General features: G+C 42.2%; 1 protein-coding gene across 1 annotated transcript in view; it reads left to right on the forward strand.

The window, feature by feature from the left end:
* Positions 1 to 537: 537 nt before the first annotated feature.
* The window catches only part of LOC121282492 (melatonin receptor type 1B-like), a 213,967-nt gene continuing 197,800 nt past the window's right edge, over positions 538 to 16,704 (forward strand). The window contains exon 1 of the mRNA XM_041196194.1: positions 538 to 712. Within this exon, the coding sequence (XP_041052128.1) occupies positions 538 to 712 (175 nt within the window). The remainder of the gene's footprint in view (positions 713 to 16,704) is intronic.

Raw genomic sequence — 16,704 nt, forward strand, 5'->3', positions numbered from 1 at the left:
TGGGGGTGCGAGGAGGGGTGCTAACCTTACAAACAGGTCTTCTATCTGAGGGGGATGCTGTCTGCTGGGCGGATCCATCCCAATGAAGGGTCCGGGGAGGTGTATACATGGAGAGGGCAGTGTGCTCCCCTGAATGCTGGACAGTCAGAGAGGCAATGCCCAGTCACAGCAGGGTAAGAAGTGACTGGCTACATAAGAAGCACTGAGCACCTGCCCAAGTTCTCAGTCCGGAACAACAACAGCCCAGCCCCGCACTCCCCAAAACCAACCCGGCCAACCGGGGACACGCTACCATGTCCCTCAGCGCCAGGGCAGTAAAACCCAGGCAGTTTTGAGTTAACTTTTTTTGTTGAAGAAGTTTGGGATAATGCGATGGATTCAGAGTGAGAGCGCTCACATAAAGAAGTCTTTTAGGATCAAGCGAGCGATTCGATATCTGCTCGGGACATAGTTTATTTTTAAATCCTTTTGGCTGTGAAGGAAGGGAGTGGTTGGAGGGTTGGGTGGTCGCCGGCTGGAAGTAATTGGATCCCGGACATGTCGGAAGGTGGGAATTGCTCGGAGCTCGTGTCCTGGGAATCCGAGCGGCCGCCCTCTCCTGGGGTGACCACTGCGCTGGCCACGGTGCTGATCTTCACCGTCGTGGTGGACATCCTGGGCAACGTACTGGTCATCATCTCGGTCTTCAGGAATAGGAAGCTCAGAAACGCTGGTAAGATGCAGCTGAGGGTGGGTGGGGTGCGGGGGGTAGATAACAATTGGTTAGGGGCTGCTGTGTGCTCCCCCCAAAAAGCCACATTGATCACCTACTCGCAGCAGTGTGAATCCCTTCACATCTGAACAGAAATGTTCGCTTCCACACCAGAGAGGAAGGAGCAAGATTTTATCTGGGACTAAACATCATTAGACACAATGTTAATTTTATCACAAGTTTCCTGTCAAGCTAGATCTGGTTATGTCAAATGGAAAGGTTATAATTTTATTGTGGAAAGTTACCCTGGAAAATTCCTATGTCCTGTAACACCTGACATAAGGAAAATAACATTGTTGTAAATTATTTGCTGTATTTGTGTGTACAACTGTTATTTTAGAGAATGAACGCGCTTTCTACACCTGGATAGTATAAGATACATCAGTTTCCGTTGTGAGGACGAGTTACATCATATCTAGGTGTTATTTGTGATTTAGAACGATATCACTGATTCCTCCAGAAGCGATTGGACGCATTGGTTAAAGAGACAAGGCTTGTTTTGCTGCTTATTGATGAATGTGGAGAGAAACATTGCTGAAATGAAAAATACAGTGAATAATTTACAAGAGGTGCAAAAGGTAAATTAGAAACTTAGAGTTGCAACCGAGTTCAACACAAACCCGACGAAACACGATACAATCCGATGCACTGTAACACATGTCAGCAGAGAGTAACACTACCCAGATTCAAGCACAGAAAGTCATCAGGAAGGGTAGGTTTATTGGAATGCTAACCTGGAGGAGTAGAGTACAAGTCATGCTACAGATACACAAAGCCCTGGTTAACCAACATCTGGAGTACTGGGAAGAGTTTTTGGCAGCGCATCTTATGAAGGATGTATTAGCCTTGGAGGGGGTCAGTGTACGTTTCCCGGGATGATACTTGAGCTTCAAATGTTAAACTACAAGGAGTCATTAAACAAACTAGGGTTGTACTCCCTGGAATTTAGAAGGTTAAGGGTTGATTTGGCCAAAGCTTTCAAGGTATCAAGGGAAGCAACCAAGGTAGATGGGAGGCAAACTATTTCAGCTGGTTGGGGAGCCTAGGACTGGAGGTATGATCTAGAAATTACACCCTGACCTTTCAAGAGCAAAATTAGGAAAAATGCCCTCATGCAAATGGTTATAGAAGTTTGAAATTCTCTCAGCAAATGGTGCTGGATCAGTTGTTCATTTTAAACCTGCAATTGATATATTTTTGTTATCAAAATGTATTTATGGACATAGGACAAAGGTAGGTATATGGAATTAGGTTGTGGAGATCTCAAAGAAGGTTCAAGGGGTGAAATGGCCCATTTCTGTTCCTATGCTGCTATATCCCAGCAAGTATAACAGAAACCAAGAGCACAACAGAAACCAATAGAATCTAAAACAATTTATCAGAGGGTAACACAGATCCATCTCAGCAGCACAATGTAAGGAAAACAGACAAGTATATAAACATAAAATTTGCTCTGTACAGTTTCAGCAATGTCCTGAGGACTAAAAAGATTAAGATAATTTAATTAACTGAAGCAATGCATTAGTTTGTGCTTTGAAAAACTTAATTGTGAAGGGAAATCAAAGTTACAAAGAGACCAAAGGGTTTCCATTGACTGCAAAGGAACTGAATATCAGATACTGAGTATCAACAGCATCAACTTGCACCGCTGTCAAAAATGAGTTCTATCCCAAATTTTCTTAAGGTAACTGAAAATAGTGATAACTGACTCTGAATATAATTCAAACATCAAAAACATGCATATCACCATCAAATCTGCAATGTACAGTAATAGAACTACAGGACTATAACATGAAGAATACAATTATAGAATTCACTTGTTAATTGAAGTATAGTTGACTGTACAAAGAATGAATGTACAGTTAACAGAAACAGTGGGTAACTGGTATTGTTACAATTCTTTATATATCTGTTTAGGATGTGCACTTAAGAGCAAACAATCCAAATCTAAAGGTCTTGAATCTAGCACAGATTTCCTGTTTCAGATAGTTTCAGACTTAATGAACTGCGAGGCTAAGTTTAAGAATGTAGTTATGCTGCCAATTTTCTGTCACTTCTAAATACTTTCAATGACTCACGATGATACAAAGCTCGTGAGAGTCACTTTGTGAGTTAATTGTAATTCACTTATTGTTAACCATGTCAAAGGTTGCAGACAGGTCAAGAAGCACGAAGAGAAATCATTTCCCTTTATCACAGTCACTTATGATGCCTCTTGTGACTTTGATAGTCACAGATGACATACAATTTGAGAAATATAAATTGCTAATCGGGTTCAGTGTATTATGTCCAGGATTTCTTGGAACAACACCCCCCCTCCCCTCTCCCCTCTCCCCCCCTCCGCCCCCATCTCCGCCCCCCCTCCCCCACTCTCCCCCCTCCCCCCCTCCGCCCCCTCCACCCCCTCCGCCCCCCTCTCCCCCTTCCCCTCTCCCCCTCTCTCCCCCTCCCCCTCTCCCCGTCCCCCTCTCCCCCTCTCCCCCTCCCCCCTCCCTTCCCCCTCCCCCCTCTCTCCACCCCCCCCTCTCTCCCCCCCTCTCTCCCCCTTCTCCCCTCTCGATCCAGTGCCATAAGTTAGACTATTGCACTCCCTGATCCTCCCGTGGTGAAATTACAGAACCATTTCCTGGAGGACTGATCAGCAACAAACATAGCAGCAAGAGTCCAAAGCAGTGGTCCAGAGTTTACTGGAGTGGAGTATCTTGTGGTGAGCTGTAAGCATTGGATGTTTCCTATGGCTCCAATTAATTTTGGCACCAGAAATTGCTGGTAATATGAGCTGGTAATGTGGCAAGGCTAATAGGGTATCTTGGACCCTGGTGAATAAAGGGATAAATATTCTACATTTGTGATTTTTTGTTATTAGTGTAGGGGATGTAAATGTCACTAGCAAGGGCAGCATTTATTGCACATCCCTAATTACCCTTGAGAAGGTGGTGGTGAGCTGCCTTCTTGAACCGCTGCAGTCCATGTGGTGTAGGTATGCCCACAGTGCTGTTAGGGAGAGAGTTCCAGGATTTTGACCCAGTGACAGAGAAGGGTCGGCAATATACTTCCAAGTCAGATGGTGTCAAGGACAACTAGGGATGGACAATAGATGTTGGCCCAGTTATGGAAACCCACATCCCATGAATGAATAAAAAAAAAAGGGTCATTACTTGGCACTTTTGTAGTATGAATGTTGCTTGCCATGTATAAGCTTACAAGCTTAATGTTATCCACGTCTTGCTGCATACAGGCATTGATAACTTCAGTATCTGAGGAGCTGTGAATAGTACTGCACACTGAAATAGTCAGCAAGTATCACCACTTCTGACCGTTGGAGGAAGGTTAATTGATAATGCAGCTGAGGATGGTTGGGCCTAGGACATCCTCCAGCATCACCAAAAATATGCGACTGCCATGAAATGTTCTATTTAGCTTTTTAAACAGCAGAGTGAATTGACTAATTTAACACTAATAGTCATTTGGTAGCACAAAACTTGAGTATCACTGAAAAAAAGAGACATTTTTTGTCAAAGCTTTTCATTTTTCACTCATCAGGATGATTCACAAGAAAACAACATATTTATATAGTATGAGAAGAGAGTACTGGCTGGTTGGCAAGTGGAGCCTGATTGATTGCGGCATTGCTATGGAGAATGCACCAGTTGATGGTGACTGACAGCTAACTGCCAAGCATTGTTTGAAATTTAAACCAGACAGCTTGACTCTGATGGTCAATGCCCTGGGGAATGGACCAGAGAATGGCTGTCACTTATTTTGTTCACCTGAAACAGGTACAATGTATGTACATGTTCTTTCTGTCTGCAAATAACTGTGTATTAATACATTTAGTTTCCAGTACATGCAAATACACCACACTGCAAGCCTGACTGACATTCTTAATTTGGTTGTCAGCATAATTCTTAGCACACTGGAGAATATTTTGCAAATATTGTCTAATCGTGGAATCACATCTAATGTTGGACACTGTGTTCTGAGTTTTGCAAGCACAGGTTGGTTGGGTACAGTCTGTATCTTGCCCATTGCGAACAGTGGAAGGGACATGCTGTTTGATATGATCTGCTGGTCTTTGGGATGCATGGCCTTCATACTCAGCATCACACTGGCACTGAAATTCATATACCTCATTACTCATTTGTGTGATAGGCAGAATATCTTTTTGGCTTGACGGCTCATTGCTCTTACACAAATCCAGCAAGTGTCCAAATTTGTATCCATTAGACCTGCTGCTCAACATGACTGAACAGCCATGCTTGAAAGAAAACTAAAAGAGTGCTTGCTGGACTTGTGTAAGAGTGAGGGGCAGCCACGTGATATATATGACAAGGGTTTATCCTCATGGCTTGCTGCATCCATGTAGGTATGGGCTGCCCGAGACACACAAAAACGATGCCCCATTATGCCCTATCTTATCTATGACTGGATCTGCACAGCATGAATTGGCCAAATGGTTAGATGAATTGTTACAACCAATTTTGACCAAGTTTTCCACATACACAGTGAAGAACTCCTTTACATTTGCGAAGACCATACAGGACTTGCATATCGATAGCAACGCTGTGTCCATGTGCTCATTTGACATTGCTATTCATCAATGTTCCACTTAAGGAAGCCATAAATATTTGCGCTGCAGCACTAGATCATGGTGATCTAGAACTGCCACCATTGTATGAATCAGTATTCATTGAACTTATGAACTCGGCAACTCGCGCAGTTGAGTTCAGTTTTAATGACGACATGCATGCCCAAGTAGATGGTGATGCCATGTGATCCCCTCTAGGCCCAGCTCTTGCAAACATCTTTGTTGGGTTCCAGGAGAAAAGTATCTTCAATGGAATGGCACCCAACCTCCTACCCCTCGCATATTTCCGATATGTGGATGATACATTTGCTATATTAAATCTGCAGCTGCATGCAATAATTTCCTTGCATGTTTTAATGAGCTCTATCCTGCACTCAAATTCAGCTTTGAATTGGAGCAGTCAAATTAACTCCTTATCCTTGACGAGTGTTAGGTAAGAAACCTGCCAGAGGGTTCTGTCCCTAACCTCACAAGCCTAACCTCACTGGTCACCTTACATGTTGAGATTCTTACAGTACCACATGCTTTAAGATTGGTCTTATCAGTAACCTCATAAATAGGACTCGAGCCATTTTCTCACCATGCAAGCTTGATACTGAAATAGGGCACATTAAAGGTAACCTGCAGGATAATGGCTACCCTAATCAGATCATTTTGCGCTGTATATCACGCAGACTCATGAGTGGGCCCAAGGCTGTCACTTTTGGCACTGAAAAGTGCCTAGCCTACCTCAGATTACCCTAGAAGGACAAGGTATCTGAAAAATTTGAGCAACAGGTGAAGCTAGCTGTTTCACGCTGCTACTATGCAGTAGCAACAGGAGTGGTATTCGCCACTAACAGGAAGCTGCCGTCAGGTCAAAAAGACATTCTGCCTATCACACAAATGATTAATGTGGTATATGAATGTCAGTGCCAGTGTGATCCTTGGTATGTAGGCCATATGTGTCAAAGACTGGCAGATTGTATCAAACAGCATGCCCCAGCCACTGTTCGCAATGGGCACATTACAGGCTGTACCCAACCAGCCATGCTTGTGAAACTCAAAACAGTGTCCAACATTAGATGTGATTCCGCGATTGGACAACATTTGCTAACTAATCCACAGTGTGCTAAGGATTAATGCTGACAACCATCTTAAGATTGTCAGTCAGGATGGCAGTGTGGTGTATTTGCATGTACTGGAAGCTACATATATTAATACACAGAGCTCTTTGCAGACAGAAAGAATACGTACACACATTGCACCTGTTTTAGCTAAACAAAATAAGTGACAGCCATTCGCTGACTCATTCCTGAGAGCAATGCCTTGACCAATCAGAGTCAGGTTGCCTGATTTAAATTTCAACCAATGCTTGACAGTTAACTATCACTCACCATCAACTGGTGCATTGTCTATAGCAATGTCTCTATTAATCAGACTTCACTTGCCAGCCAGCCAGTACTCTCTCTCATATAGTATAAATATGTTGTTTCCCCTGACATTGGTATTTTCTTGCGAATTGTCTCAATGAGTGCAAGACAGAAAGCTTCAACAAAAAAAATGCTTGTTTTTCAGCAATACATAATTCTCTTGATTTTACATTTCAGTTGGCTGGTGGTTATTGCTGTCTTTGACTAACTAATTACTGTGTGGTTTCAATTGACAACTGCACCAAGCGCAGATCAACTTATACTACTTGTAGTAGTCGGTCAAACAAACCTGGGCCAGGCTTCAATTGACTGCTGGTCACTGCAGGTACAAGTGATTAACGCTGGAATCTTCTGACCACGTGTGCTGGTGCATTGGAGACTCTGGGCATAATATGATGAACATTGCCAAATAAGTGTAACTGATGGAAGTTTGTTGTACTGACCTGGGAACGTGACTAGCTTTGTGAGTGGGGAATGCTTCGGCTGAGTGAGTCACGTCATTAGTCTTATGTTTTTACATAAATCAGTATAATCCCTCAATATGTAACCTAATCAGATTGTTCCATAAGGTTTGAATATAAGCTCTCCTTCACCGTTTGAGACCCAGGGAATTTCATGCAAAGCGTGTCAAAACCTAAAACGATTAGCAGGAAGATTACACCTTTCCAGAATATTCAACAATGTCCCAGTTCCAAAACTAAATAGAGATGTGTGGCTTTCAAACCAAATGGATTTAAAGTGGCTTATTTTGAACTTGCTTCCTGCTTATGTAAGAGTTAATGATCTGGACTGAGCAACTAATGCATTTAGGGGTAATGACTCTGATGAGTTAAAGCAGGGATGTGTTTCAGTATGTTTTGGATAGAATGCGCAGATTGGGTTAATTTGACAAACTTGCATGGAAATGGCCTGAATATATAAATTGGTGCTAAGAAGGGGTGCATGCATATAGAATAATCTCCCAAATCAAGTGCAACCCAGAGCCATATTTAATTACTGGCTCAATCCATACCTCATGCACCAGCTCAATAAATATTAATATAAAGATTATCTGTCGGAGGAAAAGCTGAGCACGGCTGCCTCTGAAACCGTTTATCTTATCACCTAACAAAGTTTAAGATTTCAGTTCAGAATTTTTCAGGTAATATTTTAATTGGTGCACCCAGTGAAGCTAACTGCAGTTTCTATGGAGCAAGAAACAAAAGATTATTCTATTTAATTAAAAATATATAATATGTAAATTATTTTCCAAAATAAAATGCTACTCTATAGCTCAAGGTTTATATTGGGCCTTTTCTTAACCAACATTTCATTAAACGTTATAAAAATGACTCGAACGTCATTCAGTCTTTCTATAGAATTCTTAAATGGCATTATCCTGTTGATCTGCTATGTGCACCCGAGCACTTCACTCACCTATCTGAGGGGCAAATGTGGAGAATGTAAGAAGTGAAATGATTATTTTTTATTGCTTGGCATCTAGTAGAAGACAAGTGAAGCAGAGAAAAGTGTATTCTGGTCTCCTGGGGCAGGGAACACATATACAAACCCACTTTGGGATATAGGTGAAAAACAATGGTGAGTTCTACCATGGGGAAGTGTTGAAGAATGTTGGCCAATCTGCCAAACCAATTCTAGGGTTAAATGGCAAGTTGGAAAAACTGCACCCATGTCTCCATAGTAAACCATGTTTTTGGCTTTTGTAACCAGATTGCCTATTCCAACTTTTTTCCCTTTATTCTTTCATGGGATCTGGGTGTCACTGGCAAGTCCAGCATTTGATACCCATCTCTAATCAACCTTGAACTGAATGGCTTGCTGGGTCATTTCATAGGGCAGTTAAGAGTCAACCACATTGCTGTGCATCTGGAGTCACACGTAGGCCAAACCAAGTAAAGACAGCAGATTTCCTTCCCTAAAGATTATGAGTGAACCAGGTGGGTTTTTACAGCAGCTGACAATAGCACATGGTCACCATTACTAAGAATAGCTTCACGTTCTAAACTTATTAATTGATTATTTATTGACAGCTACTATGGTGGGTTTTGAATTCATTTCCCCAGAGCATTAGCCTGTGGTCATTGGGTTACTAGTCCATTGACATTACCACTATGCAGTCATCCGTCTCAATGTTCCATTGATTTGACTGTAACATACAGGAAGAGATTTTGACTCCTTCTGCCTGGTGGTAATGGTGTAGCAACAGAGTTAAAGTGGAGACGGTGGTCTGGGCAGAGTGCACAGTGTGCACACATAGCTCAGTACACCTTTCGCGGTTCAGCAGAAGAAGCCTAAGAAAGTAAGTGATTAAATTATTCTGATGTGAGCAGCGGAATAATTCAAGTAGTTGCCCCAACCCGCAAATGCATCCCCTGGGCCTATCTTTCTCCCATCCTCTGTCCAATATTAGGCCAACCCAGAGCCAGTGAGCTATATTGGGGTGCCCGTTCCGGGTATGCAACCTGACCCAAATACGTTTAATGTGACCCACTCCTTGAAATGGGCTGGGTCTCCCATTGGTACTATTGATCGGCCCAATAGTTAATATCTACCCCACAGTGTCTAGCAGTCAGCCGTTTTTTGTGTCATTGCTTGCTCGCAATGAAGCCTTTTTCTGATAGATTGCTCAACCTTATGACAGTAGAATCGTTATGCCTTAGATAATAAATCTTAATGCCACATTCTACCAACAAGGCTTGTGTATGTATGTGTGATAAGCTGTTATTAACTATAACAGTGCAATGTGGATGACTTTTGTTTCAACATTTGCCTTTAGGAATTGCAACCTTATAGGAGATAATATGGTAGCTTAATATATCAGCACTTAGGAGACTTTGCTTTATGTAAATGTTTCTACTCTTTCAGCCGTGTATACAATACACCTTTTGTACATTTCATGTTTCTCATTTGTAATATTAGCTAGTGAACCTAGCAGAGCTTTCAAAACTGCTGCACACCGCTAAATGCTCAACACTTTCACATTCTAAATCTTTCTGGGGTTATGTCATTTCGCAAGTGCATCGAATGCCGAAATTTAAAATCTCCAAAGGAATTGTTTCTACAGCTCGGAATCAAATTTTGTTTTAATTTACAGTCATCTGCAGTGTTTACATTCCATAGCAAAAGGTATAAAGAGCTTGAAAGCAGAGCTAAAATGGATTGAAAAAAAAAAGGAACCCCAACGTCTCTTAAAAGTGAATGAAGAACTTTCAAAGTGTAGCCTCTGTTGTTGGAATATGGCAGTCAATTTACAGAGAGCAAGTTCTTGCAATCAGCAAGGAGATAATGCCAGAGAATCTGTTTTAGTGAGCTTGGCTGAGGGATAAATATTGAGCAGGGCACAGAGGAGATCTCCCCTACTTAACTTTGAAATAGGGTCATATGAACTTTCATATCTACCTGAGCAGGCAATTTTGATGTTTCTATCAAAAGCTGATATGTTTAACAGTACAAGGCTCCCTCAGTCACACTGGCTTGGATTACCTGCTTGAGTTTCTAGAGGGGGGCTTGAGCCCACAACCTTCTGACTCAGCGGCAAGAGGCCTACTAACTGAGTCAGAGCTGACACTCTGCTGACTCCTGATTTGAAGGCGGCAGATGAGTTTGTTCTGCTTGACCATGCACTAAGAGCTTGTGTCAGTGAAGATTTATTAAGGAAGCCTCCTTAGTGATTGCTTTCAAAATTCAAAGCTAAATTTGTTCAAAGTTTGAATGAATATACCAAGTTTTCATGAGTAACATCAATGAAAACATAAATATTCATGACAAAATCCTATTCTGTTTACATTCTTGTTGTACTATTAAAAATTTAATTTGTTATTCCAGCTGATGGTATCTCATTAAAGGATTTAGTGTCACTGTAACTGGAGATTAGTAAATTTGCTGTTCAGCTTACTCTAATGAGAAGCATTTTGCATGAACACCTCCTCTAATGCTCCTTGTCATTTTTGACAGCTGCAGGGACTTGGGTTTGATCCTGGCCTTGGGTGCCTGTGTATGTGGAGTTTGCATGTTCTCCCCATGTCTGTGTGGGTTTCCAACAGGTGACCCAGTTTCACCCCATTGTCCAAAGACATGATTGGCAATGGTAGAGTGAGAGTTTGAGTGTGAGCTCTGTGATGGACTGTGTGTACTCTGCCTAGTGTCCATCGCCTGTCAGGATTGAGCTCCAACTTTCTGCGACCCGAATGGGATGAAGCAGTTCTGGAAAAGTGAGTTAGGTAGGGATAAACTATTTTCACTAGTTGGGGAGTCTCGGACTAAGGGGCTTAATCTAAAAATTAGAGCCAGAGCTTTTTGGGAGTGATATTAGGAAGCACTTCTTTACATAAAGGCTGGTGAAATTTTAGAACTCTATTCCATAAATGGCAATTAATGCAACAATGGCAAATTATTCATATAGAACCTTTAACATAATGAAACAGACCATGACACATTACAGGAGGATTATAAAACAAAATATGACATCGAGCCATATAAGGAGATAAAGGTCTGGGTCTTCCATGAAGCACCAATTACCTTACTTTCCTGCATCCTGATGTAGCTCCACATTTCTGGTTGGTCTTCCAAGCCCGGCTTCTCTGGAAATGTGGAGCGTAGCGTCCATCAGAGAACTCCATCTCAGCGGAGCCGCGTCGAGGGTAAGACTGATCAATGTTACTGCATGGGTGAACAAGTGAATGGGGAGGATGAGGTAAGTAGGCAAGTGGGTAGGGTGATAGGTGGCTGAGGTGGTAGGTGGCTGAGGTGGTAGGTGGGGTACAGTGGCAGATGGGTAGGGTTGTAGGTGGGTGAGATGGTAACTGGGTAGGGTGGCAGGTGTGTAGGGTGGTAGGTGGGTAAAGCAGTAGGCATGTAGTGTGGTAGGTGGGTTGGTTGGGTAGGAGGGTAGGCTGGCCAATTGGTAGGGTGGCAGGTGGGTGTGGTGGTAAGTGGGTAAGGTGATAGATGGGTAGGGTGGCAGGTGGGTGACGTGGGTCAGGGGGTAGGGGTAGTTGGTTTGAGTTGGGAGAGGTAGTCGGGTGGTTTGGGGTTAGGACGATTGGCAAGGGTAGCTGGGTCAGGTCAGGGGGTTTGTGGGTAGTCAGGGGGTCGGCAGGGGTAGTCAGGGGTTGGGGTGGGAGTTAAGGGGGGTCAGCGTGAGTGATTGGAGATCTGTTGTATAGTTACCCAGGAATTATACCACGATTTAACTGTCTAACATTTCCTGGGTAAATATTCAGGTAAGCCCCATGGAAGTCTGAAGTCTCTGACTTCAACTCAGTGTCGGAGGCTTTTGTGGTGGGACCCAGGGAGCAGGAGAATTGCCCACTGAAAGTTGAAACTTCCAGGACAATTTCCACAGAGGTTAGCACAAGATGATTTCTGCGGGGTCTTGATGTGCATTTGGGTCGTATATCCAATCTCTGACGATCTAGAGACTGGAAGATCTGTGCCATTAGGTCAGAGGACCAAAGCTTAGCCAAAGAGGTAAGTTTTAAGGAGTGTCGTAAAGGAGGGAGGTGAGGCAGAGAGGCAGAATGATATAGGGAAGGAATTCCAGAGCATAGGGCTTAGGCAGCTGAAGGTGCAACAACCAATGGTGGGCAAGCGACTAAAATCCGTGATGCTAAAGAAACCAGAATTTGATCAGCCCAAATATCTCGGAAGGTTGTGGGGATGGAGGAGATTGTGGAGATAGGGAGGGCAAGGCCATGGAGGGATATGAAAACAAAGGTATTTTAAAATTACAATATTGCTTGATGGGGAGACAATGTACGTGAGCGAACAAAGGGGTGATAGGAGAAAAGGGACTTGCTGCAAGTGAAAAGATGGACAGCAGAGTTTTGGATGACCTAAACTTTATGGAAGGTAGATCAATTGTTAGCTAAATTGTTAACTTTAAAACTGAGATTGAAAATCTTTTGTTAAAGTTATTAGGGGATATGGGGGCGATGCAAAGTATATGGAATTAGGTTGCAGATCAGTTACCATCTCATTGAATAGCAGAACGGGCTTGAGGTGTTAAATGGCTTACTATTGTTCTGATATTTATACACTCCCACATTCCTGTGACCACACAAATTAGATGATTACCCCAACTTATGAGAAGGCAAGGATGACATTATTTAATACTATGTTTTTTATCGTAATAGATTCTCATGTGAATTTGTCTAAATCGAATTCAAAAATGTGGTGGACTCTCAAAGCTCTCAATTTACCCAAATCCACTCTTGGTCTGAGGCCCTAAATCAGTTGTTATGACACGGCAGTTGTTAAAGCTGAGTTATTTAAAGATCCCAGAGGGAAACTTTAAACAACTGTCATAACCTTTATTTTTAAGTGGTATGTTTGAGATGCAACTCTAAATCCAGGAATCAGACCATCAGTTCTTGAGGTTTTATATCAAAATACATGAAACATAATTTAATTTAGGCAAGTTGAATATATACACATGGCTACAAATTACTACTATCCATAACTTTTAACAAATTCTCAAACTAATCTCCATTAAGGCAACAGCAACCCATAAGCTTTAAACAGACACCAGGCAAAGCATTTTCACATTACAAGCTCAAAATGAGGTTCCTTTCACTTCGATTCCTTTGCAGACACAGTGGTAGGCTTACAGGCTTAAATCTTACATTGCCTCTGCTCTGTACATGGAACTGCTTTCTGTTATACCTAGCACATCTCATTGAATGTATCACCATTCTCATTGTATCACCAGCCCCTTTGAACTCCACCTCTAACAACAAAACCCCTCTCATAGTACCAATTTTATTAGTAATATATACATTGCTTGGTCTCTGCTAGCTAGGTGCCAGAATTCACTCTCCTTTCTTGAATGCTCTATTCAACAAAATGCAAATGCACTCTACCGCTTTTACATCTCAAAACTAGTATACATCAAAGCAGCCAGGCTAGCTGGCTTTAATCCAATGACACCCACAGATTAAACCTCTGTTTTAAAGAAATAATTTCTAATAACATATACTTCACATAGCTTCATGACACAGTTCAGAGTCCTCAGCAGTTATTGGACAAAGATAGCTTGAGCTGCTCTGATGATCCTGTCATCCCCTGATTGGTTCCGTGTGCTGTGGACTCAACATAACTTTCATATCTGCCCTAAATGGGCAACTTCCTTACCTAGAACTAGCCATCATCATCTCAGGATCAGGATTCTGTCATTTAGGACTGAGATATGGAGCGAATGCCTCGCTCAGAGGGTTCCAAACATTCACTGCCACCTGAATGAAGAAATTAAAAATAAAACTATTATTTTAACTGACCACATCTCATGAAGGAATTTAATGTCCTTATTCCTTCTTGATGTACAGTCAATTGGGATATAGTTGTATCACTCCTTGAAAGCTCAGTTGATGAATACATTCAAGGCGGACATTGACCGATTTTTAGACACTAAGGGAATCAAGTGGTATGGGGATAGAGCAGGGAAGTGGAGTTGATGGAGATGTTCAGATCCTATTGAATTGTGCAACAGGTTCGAGCGGCTGCTTAGAGAAGAACGTAAGGTAAGAACATAAGAAATATTTACAAAAACAACATGAAAAAAAAAGAAAGAAGAGAAATAAACAGTATACTTTTCTAATGTTGTTTTGCCTTTAGGTCTTACTCCAGAGTTACAGTCAGTCCCCACAGGGAAATGATGAGTCCACAAGGTACAGGAGGGTGGAGGTGTTTCCGATTGCTAGTCCATTAAACCTCCCTAGTGTAAGCGGGAGGTGTTTCCAAAGCAGGTAGGAAAATATCAAATTATAGAATCATAGAATGGTACAGCACAGAAGGAAGCCATTTGGTCTTTCACGTCTGTGCCAAATCTTTGGTACATCTATCCAGTTAATCTTACTCCCCTGCTCTTTCCCCATAGCTATAAATCTTTCCCTCCAGGGAGTTATCCAATTCCCTTTTGAATGTTACTATTGAAAATGCCACTGCCCTTGAAGGCAGTGCATTCCAGATCACAATAACTCACTTAAGTTACCTCATGCCACATCGGTTTTTTGCCAATCATCTTAAATCTGTGTCCTGTGGTCCCAACCCTTCTGTAATATTGCCTTCGGCATATTAAAGTTGCGGTGGCAAATCTAACTAAATAGTCATGGTAGACAAGCTGTGCTCCGTTTAAGATTTTTATTGCATGTGGTAAATATTTTTGTGTGATTCAACTGTCTTACAAATTCAGATGACCATTGTTGCTTAACATTTGTCGCTGCTCTGGAAATTTCCAAGAAATCTGTGCTCCTCCAAATCTGGCCTCTTGTGTATCCCTCACTTCCATTGATTGAAGCCATTAAGGCAGGAAATCAGGAAGGTGGTAAATAAAGTTGGAGGTACAGATCAGCAATGGTCTAACTCAATACCAGAGCAAGCTTGAGGAGCTGAAAAGCCTAGTCTTGTTTCTATGTTTTATAGAGGAGGTGCAGTGACTGGCACTGCTCTCTTGCTGGCTATGAAGGTGACCACAGCCCTTAACTTTACTGCTTCAGTCATCCTTGGGGATCCGTGCAATATGAGCCATGGAGCGTTGTAGGTGTGGAAGCCCAGGTCACTGATACGTTACAGACTGCCTCATGAGCTTTGCGATCCCAGTGAAGTAGCAGTGAGAGATAGGACCATAATGCTCTGTGAGCTTCCCAAAGGCCCAGGGTTCTACCGGTGATACTGAAAGTAGATTTTTGTTGCTGTGGTTACTGCTGCAATAATAGTACCTGCGTGACCCTGGCCTCAATTGTTTCAAGCAACAAGCCTTAATATATATTGGGTGAAATTTTTCCATGACCACGCCTTCACTCCCCTCATCTGAGTCATTAATGTAAATTGTAAAAAGTTGAGGCCCCAGCACAAACTCCTGTGGGAGTCCACTAGTCACATCCTGTCAATCAGAACAAAGATCCATTTATGTATATTCTTTGTTTTCTGTCAGCCAGACAATCCTCTATCCAGGCTAATATGTTACCCGCTACAACATGAGCTTTTGTTTTCTGCAATCGCCTTTGATGTGGCATCTTATCAAATGCCTTCTGGAAATCCAAATACAGTACTATCAACAGCATATTTTACTCCTTCAAAGAACTCTAATAAATTGGTTAAACATGATTTCTCTTTCACAAAACCATGCTGACTCTTCCCAATTACCTCGTGTTTCTCTAAGTGCCCAGCTATAACCTCTTTAGTGATTGACTCCAACACCTTCACCATAGCAGACGTCAAGCTAACTGGCTAATTGTGTCCTGTTTTTTGCCTCCCTCCCTTCTCGAATAGGAGGGCTTTATTTACGACTTTCCAGTCTGACGGATTCTTTCCAGAATCTTGGGAATTTTGGAAAATTAGTACCAACACACCTACTACTGCATTAGCCACCTTTTTTAGGACCCCAGGATGAAGCCCATCAGGACCCGGAGATTTGTAGGCCCGCAGCTCCATCAGTTTGCTCAGTACCGCTCCCCTAGTGATTGTAATTTCACCAGGTTCCTCTCTCTCCTCCACCTCCTGACTGAAGCAAAATATTTGTTCATCTCATTCGCCGTTTCCTTATTATTTACTATTAACTCCCCATTCTCACTCTCTAGAGGACCAACACTCACTTTACTTACTCTGTTTATTTTTAAAATACCTGCAGAAACACTAGGTAGCTTCTGCTCATACTCTAATTTCTTTCTCCTGATTAACATTCTCTGCCGTTCTTTATATTCTGACCAATTACCTGACCTGCCACTCATCTTTGCGCAATTATATGCTTTTTCCTTAAGTTTGATACCCTCCTTAACTTCTTTAGGTAACCACAGGTGGTGGGTCCGCCCTCTAGAAATTTTCTTCATAGTAAGAATATACATATTCTCAATATTCTGAAAATCCCTCTTAAATGTATGTCACTGCTTCTCTATTGATTTATCCTCTAGTATTCCTGTTCACTTCAGCTAGATCAGCTTTCATGCTCACATAGTTGC

This window comes from Carcharodon carcharias, chromosome 9 (assembly GCF_017639515.1).
Source record: "Carcharodon carcharias isolate sCarCar2 chromosome 9, sCarCar2.pri, whole genome shotgun sequence".
Lineage (NCBI taxonomy): Eukaryota > Metazoa > Chordata > Chondrichthyes > Lamniformes > Lamnidae > Carcharodon > Carcharodon carcharias.